We start from the raw sequence: 27,750 nt of genomic DNA, 5'->3' as shown, positions 1-27,750 counted from the left end.
GTAATGTCGGTTTGTGTTGTCCAGGTGGTGTACTGGAGGCCTTGATTAAAGTCCTAAGTTAAAGCATGGCATGTATGTACATTAGTTTCACTCCAGAGTGGAAGAAGGATGTGGGGATAGGGAAAGATGTAGACATGAAGCCCTTCCCTTCTCATCTAGTGAGCAGTTACATGTTTTAAAGGAAAAGCATTGCAGAAGGACAATTTGGGGTTTATTTGTAAGGCAACTTATACCACAATTAATATGTGGATTTAATGGAAAGAGAGGAAAAATAAGCACTGTTTTCCCTTGTGAATAACAGGTGTTGTGGAAGACGTTATTCTTTCCACCTACGGTAATTAGTAAAATGCAATTTGATCCACAGGCTCCCAAAAAGTGGAGTCTTACTTAAGATGTTGCTGTGTTTTCTTTAGGGCACGTAGCGTTGCCATGCTGTGGTAAATGCAATTCCAGATCCCTTTAATATACTTTGAATGTGGGGGTTATTGTTGAACTCTCAAGACCTGCAGGTACTAGGTTGTTAAAATACTAGTCCACAAAGAGCTTCGTGGGATTAAAAGCATGAGGAATGTATGGAGGAGCTCCTTACTGTGCCACACCACAATGCTGCGGGGGGGCAGCTTTTTACCATAAAACAACCAAAAACTAAAAGAAAGCAGATTTAAAAAGAAAAATCATATATTCAATGCCAGAGGTTATAAAGGGTTGTGTCTCATTCATTTTACATCAAGGCTTTAACTGTCGACACACATCTCTGTTGGACAGTAGTGCTGAAGCTGTGCAGCTCACTAATAAAGGAGGGGACTTGTCAGCAGCATATTAATTTGATGAGATTGTGTTGTTTCTAAAGCTTCTGACTATATTGCATCTTGTGTTACAGATTCCTTCTACAATCAGGTCTATCCATCAGGATAAAATCCTAGCACTTAGACAGCAGACACAGTTCTTGTGGGAGGCTTATTTTTCTTCAGTTGAGAAGATTGTATTGACTACACTAGAGGTGAGTAAAAATTATGTGGGACCTTGCTAAGCAGTGAGATTTCTGTACCTGTCCAGCTTCTTCTGTCCTCAGCTGGTGTCAGACCTTGGTTTTCATGACATGCAGTTGGTCACTGGGAAAAAAGCTCGGCATCTTGATGAGTTTTCTCCCCTAAGGAAATACTTTCTTCATTATCAGAATCCACATTAGAAAACTGACACAGTGAAAAATGGGAGCTACCCAACACACGGAAAAGTTGTCATGTGTGATCTTGACTTAGCAAGGCTTTATGGCTTATGAATCACTGTCCTTGTCATTGGTAGTGAATGTATTTCTTAAGAAACCCTTCTGGAATTCATTTTGGAAAAAATATTACCTTGGAGCTCCTCCTTGACCATTCCTTAACATTTTGATGCCTTGTGATGGGGCTCTTGGTGTGGCTCAAGGAAAAAGGGGGGCTTGTAAATGCTGGGTCTTATCTTCACACACAGGATAAAGGAAAAGCCTGATCATCCTTATAAATTATTAATAAATAATCATAATTAGACTGCTATTAGAGGGGGAGACAGATGATCTCAAATGTGGAAAGAATCCTTTCTGAATTCAGAGGCAGAGGAAAGATGAAAGGCTCTTTAGAAGTAGGGCCCAGGCTGCAATTTCAAAAGCAGGTTTCTTTTCTAATTGTTTTCCAATTTTTCACATAAATTTCTGACACACTTCTACCACTGAAGAAGATTCACTTTGTAGGGGCAAATGCACTTGTCTTATGCTAATGCTTCTGCAATACCATCCATCTTTGTGCACAGTTGTAATGCACAGTTGTAATGCACAGTTGTAAAGCTCCACATTTCCCACTGTGCCTGCTTTCCCCTGAAAACTGCAAATGAGTGCTTCTGTCTGCAGTACAGGTTGCCCATGGCTGATCTACCTCCAGCTGCTGCAAGACAGTCCCTTAGGTTTTTCTGTGCCAGTGCAGAAAACCAGCCAGGGAACATTTGCAGAGCCCCTGGCATAGCTGTCCTCACAATGCTCCCTCACCCTCAGAAGAGCATGTCTTCATCTGTGCTGCCTGTTGGGAACTGCTCTGCATCCTCAAACTCTTCATAAGCCACTGATGAGGTGGTGATAATTATCACAGCCCACACCAGGATCCGACTCACAAAGCTGGAAGACCATGTGCCATAGCTTGCAGTCTAATTAGCCCTTACAGAAGTGCTCCCAGGGACCATCGGGTGCCTCACACATCATCTGCCCCTTCCCTGCACGCGCTCTGTTATTGTTAGGGATTGCTAAAAGGACGGGCACTCTGCTCTCCCCATTGCCCCTCCCCTGCCTGTGCTGGGGCTGTTCTCAAGGGGACGTAACCTGCAGCCCCCACAGCCTTGGTGTGCATTGAATCAAGTTCCAGCGCTCACAGATGTGTCTTTAGTGCTGCTTTGGAACCCATTGGCCCATGTGGCTGCAGGAGTCCAAGGGGCAGCAAAACCCATAAAGCTGAAGCAGATGGGTAACCAGAAAGCTCGAGTTTCCACTCAGAGTGCAAAAACTAAAGTGAAGACAAAAAACTTCCTGAAAGGCTTCCTGAAAGCATACAATTAATGTATGCCTGGTCTTGAAGTTATGTTCTGGGTTTTTTCATTTGTTTGCAAGTGTGGTTTTGGTTTGAGATGTTTTTTGATTGCTTTTTAATTCAGGACTCTCAATTTTTTGAGACAGCTAAGAGGGACTCTGTTCTTATGAACAGATATTAATTTCACATTTCAACTTGCCTAAGTAAAGTCCTGAGTTAACTTTCCCTAGGAAAGGAGTAAGAGTTGAGAGCAATTTTTGGTGTCTGAAACCTGCAAGCGGTATATTGTCTTCTTAAAATCTGATGTCTGGAAGTAAATTCCTAGCAGGATTATTTTTTTCTGGTAGATGTGATCCATCTTCTCTCTGACACTGTTGTGTCAGAGTGCTCTGATGATTCTAGATATCATCAGAATAATCACTTGCCTGCTGACTGCAGTGCCAGTGTATGTCCACGTCTGAGGTTATCAGCACAGAAGAAATCTTCAGCAACTCAGATGTCTGCAAGGACATTACAGTCCTTTATCCTGCATACCTGTGGAAACCTTAAATCACATTTTAAGTTCCTTGATCTTCTCACAGCATTTGGTGGCCTAAGCCAAAGAGCTCATAGTCCAAAATAAGAGATTTGAATAATTTGGCCAGCAACCCCCTATTGCAGTCACAGAGGAACTGCCCAGTGCCTTGGACGTGGTGTGGTTTAGGAAATGATGCTCACTAGTGTCTGCTGCAGGCTGGTGAGTGGGAGCGCTGTGCTGGTGCAGACACCATCCATTCTCCAGGGTGTCTGCACTTTTTCAGCCTGGTCTTCTCCAAAAGCAAACGCAAAACATCCCTGCATCCATGCACAGTGTGCTCAGCCCTCCGCTCAGGAAGAGGAGTGGAAAGAGACGGCACAAAGTACAGACAAGAAATATTGGATGCTTGGCTGGGGCTATGATTAAGGCAATATGTGAACTTTTTGAAGTGTTAGGATGAGGGAGACAAAAATATTGGACTATTAATGCATTCCAAAAAGAAAAGGGAGATCTTGCCAGAGATCCTAACCCCTTTCTTCTCTTATTAAACTTCCTGTCATGCCTCATCATTGGAGAAACCATGTAGTTGCTGTCTTCTTTGCAACATGTGCAATGCTGTACACTCTATATTTTAATTCCTTGGTCCTCCGTGCTATCCTTTTTTACACTTTTCTCTTTCTGCCAAATTGTCTTTTTCCTCTCTATCGTGACAGACGGGTTTCTTATGGAGATCAGGAGAATGATAAATTAGTGATCCGTTTGTTAACTGTGATGAACCATCAAGGCCAGCTCCCGAGCCTGGAGCAGAATCACGTTGGTGAGGTTTGTGTGCCTCACATGCACTGCAGGCTGTGTGTGCTCCATGGCACTGGGGCCCTGCTCTTCATTGGAACTGCGCTGGCTTCGGGCACACTGAGGCAGCATTGAACAGGAGCCATTTGTTTCCCCTGCAGCCTTGTTGGCTACCAGCTAGTGGAAAACTCCACCGTCTGTGAAAACCTCCTGACCATGTAAATTCACAGACTTCTCCTTATCTGACTATGCCCCGGTTCTGAGAAAGCAGAAGGGAGGAGCTGTAGTGTTTAGGCTTTGTGGTAAACACTCAAAAATATATACTTTCTAGGCTTTGTCTTTGTTTAGTGGCATAACTTGCAGATGGGCAAACAGCAGTCATTGTCTGTGGTTTTTCCTCTCCCCACTGCCATGTGGGAGATTTGACAACTGATATACCTAACTTACCAAACAGAAATATTCAAATACATTCTTGTCAGTGATGAAACTACAGTCCTAAGTCTGTTATTCAAAAAAAAGAAAAAAGTTAAATTAACTCACTCATGTGAGTGAATTACTGCATATTAGCTATGGTAATTGGCTGTAGGCAAAATTCAGACAAGCATGCACTCAACATCTGCCCCAGTTTAGCAGTACGTATATTGCCACCAGCAGTGGATTGTCTAGCACAATGTAACTGGTGTTTTAATCTTTTCTTGTCATGGCAATCAAAAATTCCAGGAAAACCACTGCTTGTGGCAACACTTATTCATGTTCTGTATTGACCAAATGTCCCTGAACTCAGCAGCTTACAGAGTTTTGAGCTTGGTTAGACTCCAGCAGCTGCTTTTGTGCTGTTTGTGGTGAGTCTTTTTGCTTGCTTTTGCTTTTCTTGCACTTTACTCCAGCTTCAGAGGCATGAAATTTCACCTAGATACGCCTATGTTAAGGCCAGACATGTTAGATTAGGAGACCAACGTGTTCTTGGCACTTGAGCCCTGTGCACTGCATAAACTGCCAGTTAAGTGAAACCTTGGGACATCACGGAAGACGAGCTGCAGAAGGTGGCAAGGCATTCCTTAGCCAGCCTGGGAGAAAATTCATTCTTCACCACCCCTGGCCCTTTGCAGTGTCCCATGTCCAGACCTGACAGCTTCTTATGCTCTGAGGGAAGGCAAATCTGTAAAAACATGTGGCTCAAGAGCCTACTGCACATAAAAAGTTGCACTCATGTGGAGGCTGAACTTGTCCTGTTATAGCTTCCCACCACAGAACCTTGTTATGTCTTTGCAGAAAGTTTAAAAAAATTCCCATCAGTGTAAGAACCGCTCTGGTTCTTGCAATCAGGCATCTGATGTGAAGCAACTGTAATTAGTTTCAGAAATAAAATTAATTGTATGAATTGTATGGCCTTGTACTTTTTTTTTTTTGGCTTGTGGTGTTCTAGATGATGAAGTAGATGATCTAGCAATCTGTTCTGACCTTAAAAGCCTAGGAATCTATGTTTGTGGCCCTCTACAGAGACAGACAGTAGTTGCCAAAAGATCTTTTTCTGCTTCATCCAACAAGGAACTATTGCAGAACTGAGACGTGGAATCAGCAATGTATCTGAATGCTAATATCCCTTTATAATTAAGCAAAACCTTATAATTAGTGCAGCCTGATTTGCTGCAAGTCTTTGTGGTTTTGAATGCTCTCATTATCTCCAAATAATACCTAGCTGTGTAATGCCATCTTCAAATAATTATCATCTGTGAGTTCTGGGTAGTAAAACTGACAATGAACTAATCAGGCTTACAACTGCTAAGATACTCTAATAGACAAAATATTTGACTTGAAATATAAAATGCTATAAATTGCATGGTCCCCACGTCCACAGAGACTAATGAGATGTTCTGAAACCTATGGCACACAGCCTGAGCTGCTGAAGTGGTGTCAAGAGTGTTCAGGTTCTGAGTTCTTTTAAGAGAGATCAAGGAGGAATGTCTAGTAATTTGTGTGCCTCAGCTTTTTGCAAAATGGGTGATGATTCCAGTCAGCTGGAGTCCCTGAAGCTTCTACCAGTGACTATGATAGTCTATTTAAAAATTATTACTTCTCTTGTGTTCCAGATTATTCAGGACAGAATATTTAAGCACATATCACGTAACAGCTTAATATGGAACAAACATCCTGGAGGGTTATTTGTACTGCCACAGTATTCCTCATATCTGGGAGACTTTCCTTACTACTATGCTAATCTCGGTGAGTGAATCCTTGCTATAATGTAGTAGCATTTGGAATTTCTAGTGGAAATTTGAAATTTGGTCTTTGAGTAGCGTGTGCCAAGTGACTTGCCATTTGTTTGTAGTTAATGGTGCCTTTTGTTTATCCTGTCTCAGTCTTTCTTCCCTGCCCACTGTAGACTGGAATGTCTCTGACTCATCAACATGCATCATATGCCTCTCCCTTGCAAAGATTTAAAAAAAAAAAATCTATGTCCCTTCATACTTTTCAGTTGCTGGTAATGAATGCCTGAGTTGCTGATGCATTCATGGCCTGAGGGGACATAAGAGGAGTAGCTTTTTCCTTTCTTTGTTTATTTGTGCTTGGCAAATTGGAAAAGTGGTAATTTACCCATGACACTTGTTATTGGAGTGCACAGTTGGTATGGATTTATTCTCCATACGATGTGTCTTCGTATGGATCCCACTAGAAGGAATGAATAGGGCTTAGGTTCATGGCTTTTTCCTGGAACAGAGCTTGAACAATGAGTTCTGCAGGCGAATGTGCCTACAGGCTGAAGTGATCCTGCTTACCAGACTGCTGCTACTTTTGGCTCAGCCTGTGCCATCCCACTTCTGTGGATCTGTACTGCTCACCTACTAAAAATTCACAGTTACTGTGTTAAAAAGGGGAGAAGAAGGTTTCTGTGGTAATTTTGATGAAAAATGACTGTGACCCCACACAGATGAATTTAGATGAGGTTGAGAGCGTTAATGAAGAATAGACACCAGTAGGATCTGTTATTTCAGGCAGAAAAGGAAATCATAGTGAGACAAAAATATCAGAATGGAAGTCAAGCAGAATTATCAGCTCAGGAGGTAATCGATGATGCATGTGGATGGGAATCAACCCAGAAAGAGCAAAAATCTATCAGAGACTGTAATGGAACTGAGGAAACTGAACAAGCTTCTGGAAGTTATGGAGATAGCCTGTAGAAAACACCGAGCATCCAGAGCCAGGCAGTAAAACAGAGCATGTGTCAAGAAGGACATTTGGCTGAACAAACTAGATGTCAGTATTATCTGTGGGACAAACTGGATGGAAGAAAGAGATTGCAGGACATCTTTGGAAATAGTGAGTAAGAAAAGGCAGTAATTGTCTTGGAGTCAGGTACTTCAGAGGGTGTGGGAGTTAACGGGAAGTGTGATCTCCTCATCTGGTATCCTAGTATCTGAGATGAAGGAACATGGCCTAAAAAAACATGGCAAGGTTTACATTTACTTCAGATTGTTTTTTCTATCTCTGTACTAACCGGGGCGGTTTTGTCTTTACTGACCACGTATGTATCTCTTCACTTCAGGTCTGAAGCCTCTTTCCACGTTCACTGCCGTTATCCACGCAGTAACTCCCCTGGTTTCCCAATCTCAGCCTGTGCTGAAACTCCTGGTTGCTGTAGCCAAGTCCCAGTACTGTGCACAGGTAAGCAGCACTGTTTGGCTGTCAGTCACAACAGAGAAAAACCACCCTGTCAGGAACGAAGAGCCTGGTGACTCAGCGCTGTTTCGATTCTGATGTTTCTTTCCTCCAAGATTTCTACTATCTGTGACCTACATGCATGGGAAACAAAAATTCTGAGTATAATGGGAGTGGAATAGAGATAGTAATTAAACCCCTTTGTTACATGAGACAGGTAAAATAATGACTACTCTTTAAAGATCAACATTGTGTGTGCTGCAAGCTGCAAAAGGATGTCTGTGCCTCAAGAGCTGCTGTGTGATCTTCCTTCCTCCTGCTGTGGCTCTTAGACTTATCAGTGCCAGGATTTTGGCTTCTCTAAAAGAAACCCTGGGGAGTTCAGTAGGAGCACCCTCTTGCAGTGGAGTGTCACAAGTGGTTTTGCCTTTAATGAGAGCCAAAGTAAATCAGTGACATCCGTATGACCTGGCCAAGACAGAGACTTCCCAAGTTCCTGTCCGATCTATATTTACCTGAGAGGATGTATATTGTAAGTAGTCAGGTTGGGTGAAATTACTGTAGGAAGTGTTACTTTTATACATATTTGTACCATTGTTTTTGATTTTGAAATTCCTGATTTGAATTTAACATGTCTGTCTGGAGATCTGAGACCTTAGTGTTTGGACTGCATTGCCACAAAGGTCTCTGATCATGGTCCAATACTCTCTTTCAGATTATTGTTTTATGGAATTGTGATAAACCTCTCCCAGCCAAACACCGCTGGCCTGCCACTTCTGTGCCTGTCATAGTTATCGAAGGAGAGAGCAAGGTAGGTATATTCTCCGATGAGATAAGAATTTATTTTTCTGGCTGCTTTGGTGAAAGCTTCGTAGTTCCCAACTATGTGACAGCTCCTTTCTATTCCTTAGCCTTTTGTACCAGCTTGGTCACAGATTTGTGTTTCGTGCATGGGCCCTGTGCTCACAGAAGTCATCAGCATGGCAATTAATGCCTTGAATCTGAGATTCACAGATGGGACCCAGTTTTGAAATGTGGTCCCGAGAGTAAGTAGTGCTGATCCCATCTGTGGAGATTTCTGCCTCTCTGCAAGCGCATGAAGGTAGTGATGCAGCTTCAGCATTGAGTCTGAGCAGTCAGATGCAAGATTTGGGGGTCAGCTGTGAACTGAGAACTAGCCTTTGAAAAGTGCCTTTTCTTATGATCTTGTGGGGTACTGATGCCAGTGATGGGGTCTTACCATCAAAAAAAAAGGAAGAGACAAGGGACATGGGGCACATGTGGGAGCAAAATCACCACATCATCTCTTGCTGTGCAACACACATTTGTTTGTACTTTCACAAAGTCAAAACAGACAGCATCAGATAGGAAAAGAATGGGTTTTTAAAATCCACACTGATGTGGATGATTCCTTTACAATGAGAGAAGCAAGACTTACCTCGAGACTCTGAAACAGATTTGGGCTGGTCCCCTCTGCAGTCGCTGTCAGCTGGCTCTTGAGCTCTGCATTGGCAAAGGGAACTTTTAGTTGCTTTGGCTGTACAATCCTATTTTGAATTTATAATTCTCTCTTTGGTCTTTTCCCCCTGTCACCTTAACAAGGGGAGAGAGGGAGCCCTGCAAAGTTGGCAGCTAAAGGCTCTCACCTTAGCTAGCCATGTAAACAGTATCAGGAGAGTTGCTGCTGGGCCAAGAAAGGCTATAGTGATTTCTGAACCTTTTGATTGTTCTGGAGTTTTTTAATTTTCTTTTTGTAAAACTTGCAGAGGTGAGATAGAGGAGAAAATCTCTGACCAGTTCTACAGTGTTTGTAGAAATTGGCCCCAGGCACTGTTTAGATTCCAAATGAGTCTCCTGAGTACACAAAGGTGTATTTATACTGGACAGTCTCTTCCCTCTAATATCCCAACGTATGCCAAATGGCTTCATGCGTGGAAAGCTGTTTGTTTGGACAAAGCTTGTAGAGCCAGAGCAGTGCAATTTAAAGGTTTCATAAAGGAACTGCTTTTCATCTCCAGACTTAACTGAAACATACTGGCAGGCACATTACTCCTTGCGGGTGATCGCAGAGGTCTGCCTTTACCTAACCTTAACTCTTCCCCATGAAATCAAGAGATATTATCACACCCATTTTACAAAAGGTAGCTTTAGCTATGAAACAAATACATGGCTAGTCCCGACTGTTGTACTATTTGACAATTTCACATGGTCTGTAAAAGATCGGGGCGAGAATGCAGTTCTCCTGCCGGCTGTTTGCTCTGCTTTGCCTTAATGTAAGCAAAGCAAAACCATCAACCTCAGCCAGATCTTGTACCAGCTCTTCCTCCTCAGAACAAGGCCATTGTAGCAATAAAGAGATACTCTCCAGACAGACATTGTGAACATCCTGATTATGGAGACAGAGCTTTCTCTGAATCAAGGCATAGATTCTGAAGACTTGCTCCCAAACACGTTGCAGGGGATGCAGAACTGACAATGTCCATTATGAGAGATGTGTAAAACTCCTCCATGTCTCTGTTTCCATACAGTGGTTTCTTCTTACTGGACTGGACTTTTGTAGTGGTTTTTTGGCATAATGAATAGGAAAAGAAGTCTAGTGACTAGCCAGACTATTTTTACTAGCAAATGAAGGAAAAAAATCGTGTTGTGTCCTTGTTACATCAGCTTTCCAAAGGTGCTATTTAGTCTGCTAAAGAAACCATATAGATTTTCATTTCTTGCTGTTATCTTTTTGATCCAGCTTTCCCATCTATTTCCTGTTACTTTGAGGACCATGCTACCATATCTTTCAAAAGCTTATACTGCATATAGGTTTTATATGTATAGAATGGTTTGGTTGGAAGGGACCTTAAAGATCATCTAGTGGCAACCTGCCTGCCATGGGCAGGGACGCCTCTCACACTAGACCAGGTTGCTCAGAGCTCCATCCACCCTGGCCTTGAACACTTCCAGGGATGGGGCATCTACAGCTTCTCTGGGCAACCTGTTTCAGTGCCTCAGTACCCTCACAGTAAAGAATTTTTCCCAGTATCTGATCTAAACTTACTCTCTGTTTGTTTGAAGCCATTCCTCCTTGTCCTGTCACTCCATCTTTCTTGTGGCCTCCCTTCAGGTACTGGAAAGTCACTTAGAATGTGACTTTTTAAAAAGCTACAACACCTATATAATTCTTCATGCAAATAAAACTCGATACGTGTGTTCTATGGCATATTCTCCTTTTTTGACAGGGAATGTTGCACCATCCTGGTACCATAACATCCTTCACACACAGTCTGGGCTGCTTGGTTTCCCAGCTGCGTAGCCTTATGAATGTAGCAAAGTCCTTCTCAGTGTTCATTATCTTTGATCCTCACGCTCCATAGGAGAACAGTGGGACAGTCTTAGCTACCAGGGAAAATGTCCTCTTCAAAGAAGCTGTAGGTACATCTAATTCTCAGTATGGACCATTGCAGTTTGTTACAAAAGGAAAGCACCCTGCTCCAGAGAGGGAGGGCTTTTTGGAAATTACTCCTCAGATAGAAGCTGTAGGCTGACTGCTGGGGTGACAAAAATGACACTCTTTCACTCTTGAGCTGAAGAGTCCTTTCCATCAGACAGAATTATGCCATGTACCTCAGACAAGAGGAAATAAGAGTGAGGAATAAAATGGAGTATTTACCTTGGAACTGAGAACTTCAAGTGATTTTTATTTCCTCCCCTTCCTGCCTTGGATACACATAGGTTATGAGCAGTCGCTTCCTGCCCTACGACAACATAGTGACAGATGCAGTGCTAAGCCTGGATGAGGACACCGTGCTTTCAACCACTGAGGTAAGACTGCTTGGCTCCTGGGCTCAGCCTGAGCAGATAAGCTCAGGCTCTTCTCTGCTCTTCTCTGGGCTTTGCCAGTGAGCAAATGTTATAAGATTTCCTGCCACACTCCTCAAATTTAACGTGTTGCACTTGTTTCAGCAATGCTGCCACTGCCTGCCATCAGAGGAGCTTTTCGCCCTGGTTAATTGGCTCATCATTAGCATATGGTTCTTCCGTTCTTTATTATTTTAGTAACATAGCTGCAGGCGGGTGTAGGCAGCCAAGAGCAGTCAGCTTTAATATTCTGTTCTCACTTTCCTGATTGGGGTAGCTTCCCCCCTCCCTACATTATCAGTAGGGTGTAGGTGGAGAAGGAAGGGTTGTCAGCAGCAGGGGACTGCTATCGCTCTAAAAGACAGCAGTGCCACCCTAATGCAGGATTTCTCTGAGGAATGTTCTTTCACCATTGTGTCGGCCCATAAAATTGGAGATGTTTGCTAGTTTAGGTCCTTGAGTGTTTGTGCCAAGAGCAAGATAGCACTAAGAAAAGAAAAATACTGTAGAAAACCAATTTTTACAACTGGGATGAGTATTGATTTCTAGAACCTCTTCCTGAGAACCGCAAGGGAAACTGATGACAGTTTATATAGAGTGCAATATTTGGGAAATACATTATTAATGATGGCCAGGGAATAGCTTGAAAAACTCGATTTTCTTTAGTTTTCCCTTTTTTCCCCCCATGTTCATGGCCATTCCTCTCTCCCCACTCCACCTTTATAAAAATGCATTTTTGTCAGTGGTGGAGATGCTACCACTACTTATATATCAGTGAAGAAATGTGTAACATTAATCTTCAGTCACTGCTATATACCCTGTGATGTTACTGAATTTGTTCTAAATTGATGAGATTGCAACTGCTCTTCTCTGTACGGATGTTGTGCTGTGGTTAGACTGCTCCAGAAAGAGCCACAGTAGCCCTCCTTTGCTTCACAAATGGAAGAAATAGTTGACATTGAACCTGTTTCATACCAAGGTTACACCTTGATAGTTTCTGCTAGATAAGGAAGAATGTGGCTGCTGCCAAAGCACTTGTGTGCAAAGCCCTGCACAGCCCAATAAAAGGCATTTATCCTAGGGCTGGAGTTCCTGAGCAGTTTGTTGCTCAGGATGAAGGGTCCCATCTCAGCTGCCTTGGGGACCATGGTAAGACCTCTCAGGGACTTCATTGCCCTGAGGGGGTTTTTACAGCAATCCAGCCTGTGAATTCCATCAGGATTTGGGGCTTTGTTTTGTTTTAACTGGTATTTATTCGTCATCCAAACTTTGGAGTAATTTAAGCTTCTGGAACAGATATGAAGTAAATAAATAGTGTTCCTCATTCCTCTTGGCCGTGTTTTACCCTAAACATTCTGAAATGCAAATATTTGTTGTTGTGTGAGACAACATACACATTTCTTTGTGACTTCTTCCCTCCTGTGAGCAACTTGCAGTTGATCCTGTGTGTTTGTGCAGTGGCTGTTTGCTCTATGAGCCCACGGCCCCTGTGCTGCAGACAGAACCAGCTGGCCAGCTCTTGCCAGCACCCACCTTGCAGCTTCGGTGTGTCTCTACCAGGGTGCCAGGGTCAGCAGCTCTCCTTGGTGGCTCCCCATGAAGAGCTGATGGGCCTCCATTGCTTCACTTCCCCCACTGTACAGCTTATGCAAATGTGGTGTGACATTTCCTTTGAAAATAGCTGCTCATGGGTGGTTGTTGTGGCAAAGCTTCAAGGCCCAGAGAAAGCAATTTTGGAATGTGGTCAGACACAGTCACATTCTCATTGAAAGGAGCAGTCACCAGGCACATCCTCTGGACTGTCCAGCCCTGGGGTAGTAAAGGTTTTCCATCCACAATGGAACAGTGCGTAATTGCTCTGTGACGGGAGCTGTTCCACATGCACAGAGGGATGTGTGCGTGAGTCGTAATCTGAAATCAGCAATCTGAAATCAGCACGGGTCAGTGATCCGGAGGTTTAAGAGACTGGCAGCTTGGTTGGATTTTCCTGCTGATCAGCTGAGAATGGCAATGCTGCTGGAAATTATATAGGATGAGAACTGAGGGATTTTTTTAATAAAGGGAGTTTACTCTTCGGGTGGTTGCTTTAGTGTGTCTCCCTGGTACAAGGACAAGATAGTTGAAAGCACAAGAGAGGGCACTGAGTGCAGAAGCTTTATTATTTATTTAGTTTGAGATTTTCAGACTTCTCTAAAGGAAACAGATGTCACGTTTTATGGGAAAGGCCTTTATAGGGGAAAAAAACTCTCTAGTTCTTTCATGTGGTATTGATCAGAACTATCACAACGGTAACTGGTTTATGCACATTGTCTTTCTAGTTGGCCTCAGATTCCTTGAAACAACTTTAAAGAAAATATCCAGTCCCTAACTTTGTGTTCCAGTCCATGTGTGACTCTTCTGTTTCATAAAAACACTTGTAAATGTGAGAAGTCTGACAGTAATCAACACGAAATGGGACTGTTCTCAGAGAAGCTATTTTTTATCTAACCTCTACACCCTTGACTTTGGCTGCTCTCCTGGAAGGCTTTTCAAACATTTTTGAGCAGAGTTTTAGGTCCCTCTGGTACTGGAGCAACCCAATGTGCAGCGCAGAAGCAAAGCTCTCGTTTTCTTGGGTTTGACTAGGACAATTAGAATCGTCTTTAACTCATTTTAAAATAATTTTGTTCTAGCTTTAGCTCCAAATCTAAGCTGAAGTGGAGGGACTGCCAACCAACTTTTCGTTGTAGTTACCAAATTCTTTTCAAATCTCATGCTGACAAGGCTTTTGCAAACTATCCCAGTCATCCCTTTCCTAGTATCACCAGGGTTTGTTTGGTGGGATGTTGGAGTAGCAGTGTCCTGTCACTTCTCAATTCTCAGAGATTCGAGTTATTAAAATTGTTACAGCAAGACCATTGGCAGCATTTGACATCCTCTTGTGGCTCATACAGTATCAAGCATTTTTCTTAAAGTTTAGGCTCCTGATGCCATTTAACTAAATGGGAATCTTATGTTTCTCTTTATTAAGCAATTATGTTGAACCTTTTTGGTCATGTAGACACTCTTAAAAGTGTGACCAGCGTGGTCTTCAGAACCCTCAAAGCAGATGAAAGATATAACTGGACTCCGCACTGACTGCCTGTTTTAATCTCACTAAGCCACCTTTACAATTTAAAGTATTTGACTCCTTATTTTCCAAGCTTCATGTTAACAGTGCTGAAATGGTAGGTGAGATGCAGAAAGACGTGGAAGTTTCAGTTTCCCACATGGCTGTTGGTATTGCATCCAAGTATAAATACGTGCACCTACACCCATTCTTTCTGTAACTTGAAAAGGTTTGATATGTAAAGGGCAAGTTTGAAAATGTTAATGTAATGCTGTGATGCTCTAGACTCCCTTTAACAGGAACCATTAAAATGTGCATAATTATAGGGCAAAATGTCAAGCAGTCAGTTTAATTTACTGATGAATATATAGAATTAATGTTTTGCAACAGTTCCAAGATTCTGAATTGCGAATTAGTGGCAAGGTAATATTTTGTTTTGTTGACATTTGTTGAAACAGTTTCGGTATTCATTTGGCCTGTGCCTTTGTCCACAGGTGGATTTTGCCTTTACAGTTTGGCAGAGCTTTCCAGAGAGGATTGTAGGGTACCCTGCGCGCAGTCACTTCTGGGACAACACTAAGGAGAGGTGGGGGTATACCTCCAAATGGACTAATGACTATTCCATGGTATTGACAGGAGCTGCTATTTACCACAAGTAAGAACTCAGAGCATCTGCTGTCCTCCTTCTGAACGAAACAAAAAATAGTAAAGAGGGGAGTGGGGTGGTGGGGTGTGAAGAACATTCTTCCGGGGAGGGTCAAAAATAGAAAGATAATAAGTGGGTCTACTTTTTATGGGGTAATAATTTAAGTTCTTGCTTTAGCTCTGGGGATCTGGTAATCATTATTGCGCTTGTTGGGTCTCTTTGAAGTCACTTGTGTTTTGAGGCAGTCGGACTGCTCTTTTAAACATCAGGAATTACACACTTCAAAGAGTTCCCGAATTCATTAAGATGCTTGGCTGAATGGCCTGTAGCATAGCAGAAAGGAGGTTACTTCCAGACCAGCTCTGGGTATGTGTTGGCTGACAGCTGCAGACTGCAAAGTCTTCTGGCTACTCTAGAAATGAAGTACAGTGGACACATCACAGTTTAGCATATTGCAGCGTGTTGGAGAAACCCCCTGTCGTTAGGACTTCATCAGACCAAAGTCCTCTCTAAATATTAGGAAAAAGTCGGAAAATTTTGGAGTATCTAATCCACATCCCCACAAAGGAGAAGACAGACCATAAGGGATGGTATAGGCCCAAAGGAGAATAATTTCAACAGTAAGAACAGTAGTAGGCCACTTTTACTAGAGTTCTTTCCAACTGAACAGTTTGGAAAGAAAAGGTGGATGAATTCATCAGTGTTGTCTGTCACGTTATAGCAATATGGGGCTCTCTTTCCTGCTTGTCCTTTATCTTGATGCTTAGTTCTGCATTGTTTCTTTCAACCCAGTTACAAAAAAGGTGTATGTTCTGTTTCTCCATGAACACTGACTTGCTGAGAAACTGATTTGTTTTCCCTTCTTGTTGGAGAATGAGACTAAAAAAGGAGGTGGTATATTGGGAGTTGGCTAGAAAAACCTGTGTCTGAACTGAGATAGGAATTTCCTGGAGCTTGTGGTACCTGAAAGCCCACTGACTTGTATTAATAACTCTGCTGTTGGTTTCCAGATATTATCACTACCTGTACACTCATTACCTGCCTGCCAGCCTAAAGAATATGGTGGACCAACTGGCCAATTGTGAGGACATTCTAATGAATTTTTTGGTGTCAGCTGTGACAAAATTGCCTCCAATCAAAGTAACACAGAAAAAACAGTATAAGGAAACCATGATGGGACAGGTATGTATTCACAGCATATTTTAGCAATTGGGATAAACTGATAATATAACAGGTTCGCTTCTAAGTTAGGCTTACAAAGTGATACAATTCTGTTAAATTTTTTGCAGTTTTTATTTTAGCAGGACTGTAAATAGGGTGTAGATATGCTTATTATAATGAGAGAAAAGGAAAAAATGGCAAACATCTACTGTGGATGCTGCTTCCCTTCATAGTTTTCTCACACAGTATTATACACTGTGATTCCAAACTCCTGATGATTGTGGTGACTGAATTTCAGTTAAACTTTAGTTTTCTAATTAAATTTTCTAGACCTAAGACCTAGCCATGGACTGCTAGAAGCAGAGGTATCTAGAAAGGTTTTCTATTTTTTATTATTATTAATTAATATGATGTACCAGGATGTCCCTGTGCTATTTTAAATTATATGATATGATTCAAGCACTGACATTGGACGGTCACAACAGAGGTAATTTGTGATATGTAAGTGGTGTTTTCCCACAAGGAACATTTTGTCCCACAGTCATGCCATCACTCACTAGCAGCCATGAAATGCTTGTTTAGATCCTCTTCCAGCTACTGGATAAACCCTGTATCTTTGCAGAAATGGAAATACTTCTAGTAACAGGGATACATGGTAACCTGGGGGCACTTGTCCTCCTACCCTGTGTGAGAGCAATGGGAGGAATAGGAAGTCCTGCAAAACCTGCAAGTCCTGAACAGCCTCCCATCTGTGGTGCCACGGTGTCTGTGATTCTCATTGCAAACATTGCCATGATTACTAGGGGGCAGAAGAAATAAGGGGCCCTCTATTTTCCTCTCACATTTCTTCCTATTAGCATTACTTGGATCTTTGACTGGGAAGTGACCATGACAGTTTGTAAACTCCCTTATCTGTATGTCACTGCACTTTTACCTGAGGTATAGGTAGCATTCAGCAATTCTGACTCATCTGGGTGCCCAGGAGACCTTCTGCAAACAAGAAGGTGCCATCCAGAAAGTACCTATTGCTTCCAGTTTCAACTTCACCTCTCCACAGGGCTGTGCTCTGGCTGTTTGGCAGAGCCTGAACACTCATTTTTCATCCTACAGCGTGGGTGACTCGAGTCAGCCATGAACTATAACTCTCTCCTAAAGACAAGTTGTTCCTGCAGCTTTGGGAAATGTAATGGACCATGTTCATAATTCCTTGAAAGACAAATAAAAAATTAACATAACCTCAGTGTTGTGACAGAGATTAATAGTCATATGGAAATTCACTGTTAATGGCCAAAATGTCTGCTATAATCCTTCAGCAACAAGCTTTTACTTGCTCTTTAGTGGCTTGGTATAATCAGGAGGCTGTAATCAATGCACATTATAACCTACCACTTGGGCTAAACTGGACAGGCCTTGGACAAAGATCAAGTTTGATACCACAGTCATTTGGCAAGTCCTTGACTTTATCTGTTTCTTCATGTTTTAATTTACATCCTTTGACTTTATGAATTTGTATTTGTTTTTAAACTATAGTGGAACCATAAGTGCTATAGAGAGATGCATGGGAAGTGGCACAAAAAAAATTCTTAGGCTCTCAGCATTCGTACTTTATCTTAAATAATAGTTTTTTATGTTTATAAATGCTCTTTAGGTACAGATAAAGAATAACAACATCTTTAAAGCTGTCAGGACATTTTTTTCTAGAGCTGCTGAGTTTCAATGGACTTCCACAAGGATTATAGCTGCCCTGAACTTTGGAAAATAAGGCCACAATATTTTGCATGTATGCAGTCAAAGACCTTGGGTCTTTTCCTTGGGTCAGAGTTTAACTTGATGTAGTTTGGAACTTGAGTTAATTTTCTTTGTCCGTAAGACAGTACTGTCTGATGCACTGGCCTTGGCTATCCTGCTTTTCACTGCAGGATGTCTACACCCATGAGTAATGCCAAGCACATAAGGGCTTCTGCTGAGCTCAGTTAAAAGCTGGTTGAAATTACTTTTGTATAAATGTCTGCAGTTCTGGACTGCAAATGTGCAGTTTTGACCCTGAGAAACTGTAATAATTGTTTTCTTCCTATGGCTGAAGACCATGGGCAGCAGTTGGGCTGGGCTTGGGTGTGCACCTCTGCTGAAAAGTAGTGGCCTTCTTGTCTTTCCTAGTGGTTTTTAAGGACTTGTTCTACCTCTCAAATAACTGGAGGGTTTGAAAGAAAGAAGAGTTAGAGATAGGGTGAAATAGAGTGTGATGAACTATGGAAGGGCTGCTCATGGATATCATGCTCCACATCAGGCTGGCTCGTGCTTGAACTCTGGTCATCACGCTGCACTGCCCTCTACTCGGTTTGGAAAGTTGGGGGTGTCTGGCTCACCACTGCTGGTTCTGCAGTGGGCAGGTGTCCTTCCCTCTGTTTGAACCCCCTGAGCGGATTTCAGCCGCCGCAGAGCCACACGTTCCTGAGCCCCAGCACGGCCCGGCACCACGGTGTCAGCCTGGCCACGGCACCTGCCCTTCCTGCCATCCTGTTGTATCATGGCCAATGTCTGATCTCTGCTCTCCTCTCCACACAGGCATCCCGGGCCTCGCGCTGGGCCGACCCCGACCACTTCGCCCAGCGGCAGAGCTGCATGAACACTTTTGCCAGCTGGTTTGGCTATATGCCGCTGATCCACTCGCAGATGAGGCTCGACCCTGTCCTCTTTAAAGACCAGGTCTCCATCCTGAGGAAGAAATACCGAGACATTGAACGACTCTGAGGAGTGCTGCTGAGGGGGCTGAGCCACCCCCCCGCCAGACTGTGCCGCCGACAGCAAGCGCCCGACCCCGCACGCGGCGTCCTGGCTCTGGGGCGCGCTGCTCCGGACTGCGCCGAACCGCCCGGCAGGCTGCTGTCGCTGAGACTAGGTCGTGTACAGTTTCATTATGGAACATTAAATAATTATTTTTGAAATGATTGCTATGCAGGTTTAAACTTTTTTAATGATCAAAAAAAAAAACCCTATTAAAAACAGAGTTCTTTCTTTAATCAAAATTGTGTTGGTTGTGAATATTTCAGAGCTACCATTTCTTTCTTTCATGCATTTGATTGTCAATGCAATTTTCATTCCTTTTCCCCCTGCACAGTTAAACGCTGGAATCTCACGGGGACAAAATGCATCAGGTTCAGAAACAAACTGAGCACAAGCATGACATAACTGAAGTATTAACATTTCTCATTTACTACTGACTTTTTAATTTTTTTCCTGTTTTCCCCAAGCCAGTAGCAGCCAATGCAGCTAAACTCCTTTAAACACATGGAAAACTGGAGAACCCCCAAGGAACCAGACAAGAGGGTAGATCCTTCTGGTTGAGGACCCCATTTTTAAAGGCCATCAGCCTTGCCTTGAAGGGAGAGAGGAGCATTATTATGGAGGAGCAAACCAGTTGCATAGAACAAAGGGACACGTGCACAGCAGGGCTGCAGTGCCGTGTGTGTGTGTATTGTGGTCGGAGAGGTGCATCCAGAGTGTCCCTGTCCATGGGTGGCTGAGCACCCCAGGGACAGTCAGCACAGCCAGCTGTTGTCATGGTCGTGTGGGACACCCAGAGCCTGTGCAAATCCGTGCTGCTGGGGGCGATGGTGCCACTTGGCCGTGGCAGCTAAACTTCTAGAAGTAGCTTTTTTCTGAGGGCAAAAGGGATGTTGACAGAAAACAAGAAGGCATGTTAGTGCTTGCAGTGCAGGAATTTGGCCTGTAACAAACTGATTTATTTGAAGTCAAAGCATGGGTTTCTCCTTCTCTTTTTTTGTTTTTGGTTTGTTTTTTTTTTTGGAAGTGCAAATATGTGGAGAAATTCCCTCTTGTAGGTCTGACACCTGAAGTCAAGTGTGTGGTCAGACACTGATTACTGGCAGCAGTGGGTTCTCCCAGGTATACTTGGGGCAAGGTAACTCACACAAAAAAACTGTCCCTGAAATACCAGTGCTGCTCCCACTCCAAAATGGTTTTAGCATTTCAAATATAAGTATTTTTAAATTGAAATATTCCAATTGTTTATTTCTCTGTAGTTCTTTGCTTATTTATTTGTTTCTTTACATTGAAGTATGAAAACATAAGCAGTCATTTGGGTCAGGAAGATACCATTGCAATTTGATTAGAAAATAAGCACTTTAAAAATGTTTTGAACTTCACATTTTGATGGAGTGCATTTGTGGTGCTCTGAAACTATTACTACCCCCAAGAGCTCTGTTAAAGTCACAGCAAGAGGCTTTAGTGCTGATGCTCAGACGACCAGCAAGCCTTTCTATACCTCATTCCTTTGTAAACAGGCAGTCTGGTAGCAGGGATGAAGAGTAGTTGGACCAGAATTTTCACCAATTTCATTCAGGCTCAGGCACCAATTTAATATGCAGCTTTAAGCATCTCCCATAACCAGGGCATGCCTCAGTTTCCACCTTTGTAAGAGTAATAGCTGCTGGTTGTAGAGAGCTTAAATACTTTCTGTCGCTGTTAAGATCAGAATCCCTAAAAGGAAAGTTGCTTTAAAAGTGCAAAGTGCACATTGCTAAATGTTTGTATGCGACTTGACATGTAAAGACTTGCAGAGAGTGCTTTGCTTTGCATATGTATTGCAATATTTGAACAGAGCACAGGGAGTTAGGGCAGGAACATCAGCTTCCTGACATTTTGTGTTAGAATCATTGAATGGTTTGGGTTGGAAGAGATCTTAAAGATCATCTAGTTCCAACCCCCCTGCCATGAGCAGGGACATCTTCCACTAGACCAGGTTGCTCAGAGCCCCATCCAACCTGACCTTGAACACTTCCAGGGATGGGGTATCTACAGCTGCTCTGGGCAACCTGTTCCAGTGCCTCACCACCCTCACAGTAAAGAATTTCTTCCTCGTATCTGATCTAAACCTGCCCTCTTTCAGTTTAAAACCATTACCCCTTGTCCTATCACAACATGCCCTTGTAAATCTGAACCAAATCTTTAAAGGAATCTGCCAAAACATGTGTGAGACTGCGGCTAGTGACTTATGCTGCTGAAAGGAAGAGGTGCCACTTTTCCCATCACTTCTGTTGCTCTCCCAGTCCCTGGCCATGAAGTCTCACCTGATACCTTCTGCCACCTTCACCAGATGTTTCTGTGAGCCCGTTTAACTCTCTACACTCATGGAAAACTGTCCAGTGATTTATTGGATTTTTCTAATGCCATTTTAGAGAGTTAAATCAGTATATGGAGAGAAATGTAAAGAGGCAGCAGTAGGTGGGCAGGGCCAGGGAGGGAAAGGGAGCAGGATATACTCCAACCTGTGTAGAGTGAGCTGCTAATTCAGCTGCCCTCATCTCATAAGAACCTGAACCTCACTTCCCGGTACTCTCAGGTCTGTATTGGCCGATCTGCGGGGGAAGGTGAAATCCAGTGGTTTGATTTTCTAGGCTGAATGGCTCAGTGGCTCCCATGACGCTTTTAATCTTGGAGATCAGTTAGCTCTTTCGATGACTGGAATAGACCTTCTCCTTAGATTTTTTTTGGAGAATGTGCCAAACACTGGATGAGGTTGGCAAGGCTCACGTCCCGTGTGCAGGTGGGCATGCAGCCATGTCCACAAGAGCATCTGCAGCTCTGGGAAGCAGTCACTGGTCTGTAGCCAGCAAGAGGGGACAGGGAGAGGGAAAGGGAAAAGAGGGGACCTTACAAAACCAAGAATTACAATTCTGCTTGGGTTTTAGTTAATGCCATTTGGGGGCACGTGGGTTGAGGTTTTAGTTAGAAAGGGAGTAACTAACCATTTTCAGAGTGCACTGAGTCAGGCCAAGCTTTTAAGCTGTTTCACATTCTGTTATTGTCACTTTTTGGGGTGGCTGAAAGAGACTGTGCTAAAGCTCACTCTCAGTGTGATTTGAGGCCCCTTCTGTTTACAGATTGCTAATTAAACAAGTAACAATGGAAGGCTTAGCTCCAGAAGGGATGAGGATAGGTAGGAACATTTCTCTTTGCAGTACGTTACCCGGGCATAGTCGTCTTGCCTGGAAGGAATGTGCCTCAGGGCCAGTCTCGAGAACAGCCACTGGTCTCCGTGTCCACTGCCCAGGGACCCAGGGGAAGTGCTGGACACAGACTCAGCTTAGAGACTTGTTCTGTTTCACTCGATGTGTCTGTTCTTGGCCAGCACTCCTAGGACAGCAGGCAGAGCCTCCCGCGTGTACCTGTCGGGCAGAGTTGTGTTGTTTCCTTAGTGAATGAAATCACCCTTTTGTCATGTCCCAGGTGCAAGTTAATAGTTCTTTATTCTTTTTTTTCTTCCCTCCCAATTCAGATGGTGCTGAAACAGGGTTCACTCCTTGTTGCTCCTTTTGTAGTTTTTTTCTGTTATTATTTTTCATTAACAGCAGGCTATGTTAGCCTTTACTTTACAGGTACTTGAATGCCTGATGACTTGACTGAGTGTTACGCATGTGGCCTTTTGTAAAGGTTGCTGACCTTAATTTAATCAGGGGTGAGATGGGTGGATGAATGTGAATACATCCATGCCATTAAAAAAGAATAAAAGTAGAGATTAGAATTTGGGAGAACTGATTAATTTTTAATTGAATTTATTAAAGGGGGAAAAAAAAGAGAGAAAGAAACCCTTCCCAGTTATAATTTGAATAAGATCTAGTGCAGGAGGAAGGTTTCATGAGAAAAATGCAACACAAAAATAGGGGCAAACTTCCAAGATAGAAAGTGCCTGGCGCTCCTTGCAGTCCCTTGGACCTGCACAAGATTTTACTTGCCCTCTTTCTATTTTGTGAGAACTCCTAATTGTTACCATACCTTTTTTAGATGTGAATGTTTAAGCTTTGTAATAATTCCATAGTGAACGCACTGGTGTGCTAATGCACGGCTATCAAGAGCTTTGATCTTTTCCATTGGAAAACGTAATGGATTTGATCAATTTCAGATTGCAGTTTCTCTTTTAGAGCCAATTTTGACAAAGAAATTAATCTCTCACCAGTGGGCGCCTTTTAAAATAGCTCATTTACCAAAAGATGTTATTTGGAGAATGGAAGTCATCATTTGACACTGAAGCAATGAAAGAAACAGCTCGATGTAGTTTTTTTAAAAATCTTTACATGCCCAGTGTAAAATGCTGTGTCCTCCTCTTTCAGACTCCCCCCTTACTAAAAGACTACTCAGTGTTTGTCATAACATCTATATCAATTGACAACGATTTATTAATTCCTCCAGTTAAACATCCTCTTACAGCAAAGGATGGATTGGTGGTCTGCTTTTTCTTTTTTTTTCCAGGCAGGCTCTGATGTTTGTCCTGGAAATGTGGCCTTCAAGGGCATCAGCCTGACAGAGCCATTTCCCTGGGCGTTAGCAGGACTTCACAGGATGGACCTGTGGTCTTCCAAGAAGGGACCTGCCCTGTGCAGGGTCTTAGCTGGTGTCTGCTGGAAGTAAAACTGCATCTTCCAAAATTTTGTACATCTCACCCTTGTTTAAAACTAAGTCAAGCTGGCCTTTATACCACTATTTTAACCGTCTTCACACACATTTTTTAGGTTGGAGTTAAATTAGGGGGAGTTAAATTAGGCAGGGGTTAAATTAGGGACAGGGGGGTTATGGGACTCATCAGATGCTTTGAGATGCTCCCTCCCACTCTTTCATGATGTTTTTAGTGACTATTTCACAGTGGATTAGCGATGATCCAATGGGCCTTGCGACCTTGTACATAATTCTGTATATTTATTTTGAGAGAAAATATGTATAGTGTTTGGATTATGAGAATGGAAACCTGAAATGGGAATTCTTAGGATGGCAAATGTAAAGCAAAAAAGCAAACAAAAATACAATCTTATTTTGTATAAAATGTACATTTTTGAGAAAAATTTTCTAATGCATTACCAATGTTTTCATAGTGCTGCCACATCTTTTTTAAAGTGTTTCTCCCTCTTTGTTTGACTATTGACAACATGGTGCAATTAAACCTAAAGCAAATGTGTGAGTGAGAGAAAAAGAGAGAATGAGAAATTAAAAAGCCATATAATTTGGTTTACTTCATTAACCTGTATAACATCATAGGTTTACCATCTAAGATAGGTTGTTTTTATAGATAGTGTCACCAAAGACTTTTTTTCTTCAGATTTATTTTGAAAAGTTGTTAATAAAGGACGTACATTTCTGTTGCAGTGTGTTCTTATTTTTAGGGTAGAATAACAAATCTTGCTTGTGCTCTTGAGAATGCAAATTTGGGAGCATGATTGCCATGTGTCTCAAGTTCAGGGTAGTTAAAGGAAAGGCTCTTTATCTTCTTTCTCCTCGGCCTGAACTGAGCAATGACTCTATGTATATCCTGTGTCTTTGTTCCGTCGACAATATATGTGGTATAGCATTTATACACAGCAGTCTCTAGTCCAGCAACACTGACAGGTGTTGACTGTCTTACCTGAGGGCAGCAGAACTTTCAGTCTGTGTAAAGCAGGACAGTCTCCCTGCAATGTGACACAGTCATTGGTAGGTAACAGTGACTTTTAGAAGGAGTCACCGTAATGTGTATGTGCAAAAGTGATCACCACCCTTTGAAGGTTGATTCTTGCAGGCTGAGGATATGTGTATTGATTTAGTGACCCATATTTATTGTTAGGGGGTTATTGGAAGCCTGTCACAGTCACAGGGGTTCACATTCAGCCCACCTAACTCTAGATGGGTACCAAGTACTCCTCTCTGTCAGAGCTGGACCTCACTGTCACCCTGCCTAGTCAATAAACAGAACAAAGCACTGCTAGGGGTTATCCTCCTCACCTGTTTCAGACGTGGGCTTTAGCATAAGTTGTGCCTCACATGTGCTGGTTTTCTGCCTGCTGATGATACAGGCACACTGATTGCAGGTCCTGCAGCACAGATGGCAACATCTGGTGGGATGAATCCCACACTGGGAAAGTTCCTGATAATGCTAGTGGGCTCAGGATCATGGCCCGTACATTTGAGAGATTAGTCACTGGTTTGTTCCTGTCTGAGATGTTCAGGCTGCCCTCATCCCTTCTGGGGTTCAGACTACCAGAGCATGGAGAGGTCATTATGTTGACCCATCTGATGTGCCAGTCATAGAAGACTGATGTATCTTGGGAAGAGGTTGAAAGATGTGGGTGAGTCTGCTCTGCTCCTGATTTACAGAGTCATTACAGATTCCTTCAAAACAGAGCATCCCAACAGTCACTGTTGTTTGATACTGGCTATGGGCTTCTCCCTGCCAGAAGATGAACAAAAAATTTTACCCTGAAAATGATCCAGATCAGTGCTCCCACTCCTTCAACACTTGAATTCTTGTTGCCATGTTATTTATACAGATCAGCTTGGGGTGGAATTAATTTGATTAAATGCACATAGCTACATCTGCAGGAGCCACCAGAAGGCTGTTGTCTCCATTAGTAATTAGCATGGACTGGCTGGTGTAGAGCTGTAGTCTGAGACCTGACTTGTGTGCTATACATATCTTGGAGGGATAGGTTAAATGTGGGGGTGGAGTGTGTCAGGTTCACATCTGCCCCTTTTAGCTTTATTTCATCTGAAAAGGATCAGTTTATGTGCTCCATCACTGCCCTGTGATGTGAACCAAAGTGAGGTAAGGGGGAAATTGGGATAAGTCACCTCAGAAGTGCAATATTGACCTCAACCAAACCACTGCTGTTGCTTTGCACCCCTTGGCAGCCTGTGTCAGCAGTGGAGATCAAATCCCAAACAAATCAGATCAGTGGGATTCTTGGCAACTTGTGCCTGCTTTATCTCTACTGTACAGAAAAGTGGTAAGTAAAGGAAGAACAATTGGAGATCTCCGAGTTGTATGTGTTAGGTGAAGAAATCCCATGCTGAGTCAGTTTTGCTTGCTAGCCTCCTACACTGGGAATAAAAACTGATTCTTAGCTGGAATACACCAAAGCCAGGTCTGTGAAGTCCCTGAGACCTTGCTTTCTTACATGAACTGAGGATCTGCCCCAAATACTTAGCACATAATCAGTTCAACTTTAAATGCACTCTTGGGGCTTTTTTGAACAACCTCACTGAAGCTCATTGTGCTGTCACTAGAATGGGGGTAGATAAGAGAGTTGGCACTGTTCAACACCTTATTTTATTTTCTCTTTTAAATGATTAGCAGAGAGAAAAGAAACAAGTCTCTGCTTTCCCTTTCTAAAGCTGCTAGCTAATGGTATCCACAATGTTATCGGAGAGAAACAGATTTTGCTCAAGATTTTGAGCAGCATGAGGTGACATTCTTGTCCCTGCATGATATAGTTTATTCCACACTTCATTTCCCTGCATGGCTTCTAGGGCTGTGTGCTCCAGGTCCTGCTAGTTCTGGGAACTGGATTTGCACATCACCTGCATTTCTATTGCGCATTAAGGCTGTATGGGTGCTCCCTGCTGCAGAGGCTGCTCTGTGCAGCTTGAGCTCCTCCCCTTTTCCTTTCTGTAGTTAACTATTGTCTTGCTGGTGGTGGTGAAGCAAATTAAGGAACAGCTATTCCTCATCCCAGAAAACAAGATGAAGCCATTTCTGAGTTTTCACAAGAAGTATATAATGTTAACAGCAACTGCTGAGGTAATGACTAAAAAAAAAAAGATACAACACTCTCTCAAAGTTGCACTACGAATGAGAATTTTGAGTTTGTAAAATATTTTCCCTCATATTCCTCCCTCCCCCTCTACACAGAATCATCTCTCATTCACAACCACAAAGCAGGCTGGTTGCTGGCAACTGAGGGATACATTTTGGGTTTTCTTTGTTTCTAAAACAGATCTGCAGTCAGTTCTTCCTTGCATGATGTAAGCATCCCGAGGTCTGTGGCAGCCCCAGTGGGGATTTCATTTGGTAAAAGACTGACAAGGTCCTACATTTTTAGGAAGAGTTTGGAGTCTTTTAGAACATCTTCACAGGTTCATAGAATGGTTTGGTTTGGAAGAGACATTAAAGATCATCCAGTTCATCTAGACCATCTTGACTTGCAGATGGAGAATCAGAGGCATCTGCAGTAACTCTGCTCTTTGGAAAATACAAGTCTGAAATGGGCTACTTAGATTTTTTGAAGTGTTTAGTTTTTAATTCTACCATGGTTTTTTATGTGGATACTAGTGTGGGTTTTTTTCTGAACATCTGCCCCGTTTTACCATTTCATCACCTAAACCTGCTGTGGAGTTGTACAGTGCAGTAAATAATGTACCAGTGGCCTGATTGCCATATACACACTGTTACTACCACTGATGGAGCATCAGGGAGCTGGGAAGACAATATGAAAATGACAAGGTAAGAGTACCTGAAATTGTGTTCAAAACCCAAGACTTTAAAACACTGTAATGGAGATCAACATAGCAAGAAAAAATGGATTTTCCACTTGCTTAGATTGGTGTAAATCCCTCTTGTTTGTGTTGAAGACAATGGATTGTTTTCAGCCCCAGAAAGGGCAGAATTAGACTTTCAAAGCATGAAGTTAAAGTATCTTTTTATTCAGTGAAGTCTTGATCCTGCTAGATA

The 27,750-nt window shown here is 42.7% G+C and overlaps 1 protein-coding gene and 1 long non-coding RNA gene across 2 annotated transcripts in view; one reads left to right on the top strand and one right to left on the bottom strand.

Annotated features, from left to right (window-relative positions):
• EXT1 (exostosin glycosyltransferase 1) overlaps positions 1-19,276 on the top strand; it is a 176,521-nt gene extending 157,245 nt beyond the window's left edge. Inside the window, exons 4-11 of the mRNA XM_027684386.1 lie at positions 881-1,000; positions 5,949-6,081; positions 7,403-7,521; positions 8,231-8,326; positions 11,236-11,325; positions 14,944-15,104; positions 16,106-16,277; positions 18,822-19,276. Coding sequence (XP_027540187.1) covers positions 881-1,000; positions 5,949-6,081; positions 7,403-7,521; positions 8,231-8,326; positions 11,236-11,325; positions 14,944-15,104; positions 16,106-16,277; positions 18,822-19,007 — 1,077 coding nt within the window. The 3' untranslated portion in view covers positions 19,008-19,276. The remainder of the gene's footprint in view (positions 1-880; positions 1,001-5,948; positions 6,082-7,402; positions 7,522-8,230; positions 8,327-11,235; positions 11,326-14,943; positions 15,105-16,105; positions 16,278-18,821) is intronic.
• On the bottom strand, positions 7,515-12,962 carry LOC113968115. The gene is made up of 4 exons (XR_003534379.1): positions 12,756-12,962; positions 11,174-11,258; positions 8,954-9,018; positions 7,515-7,649 (listed from the first exon to the last, which is right to left on the bottom strand). It is a non-coding gene; the product is annotated as an uncharacterized LOC113968115 (long non-coding RNA).
• Positions 19,277-27,750: the final 8,474 nt, after the last annotated feature.

The sequence above is a fragment of the Neopelma chrysocephalum genome, unplaced genomic scaffold (assembly GCF_003984885.1).
Source record: "Neopelma chrysocephalum unplaced genomic scaffold, ASM398488v2 Primary Assembly neopelma1_66, whole genome shotgun sequence".
Taxonomy (NCBI): Eukaryota; Metazoa; Chordata; class Aves; order Passeriformes; family Pipridae; genus Neopelma; species Neopelma chrysocephalum.
The sequence above is the reverse complement of the archived record's forward strand: the minus strand, read 5'-3'. Positions and strand labels throughout refer to the sequence as shown.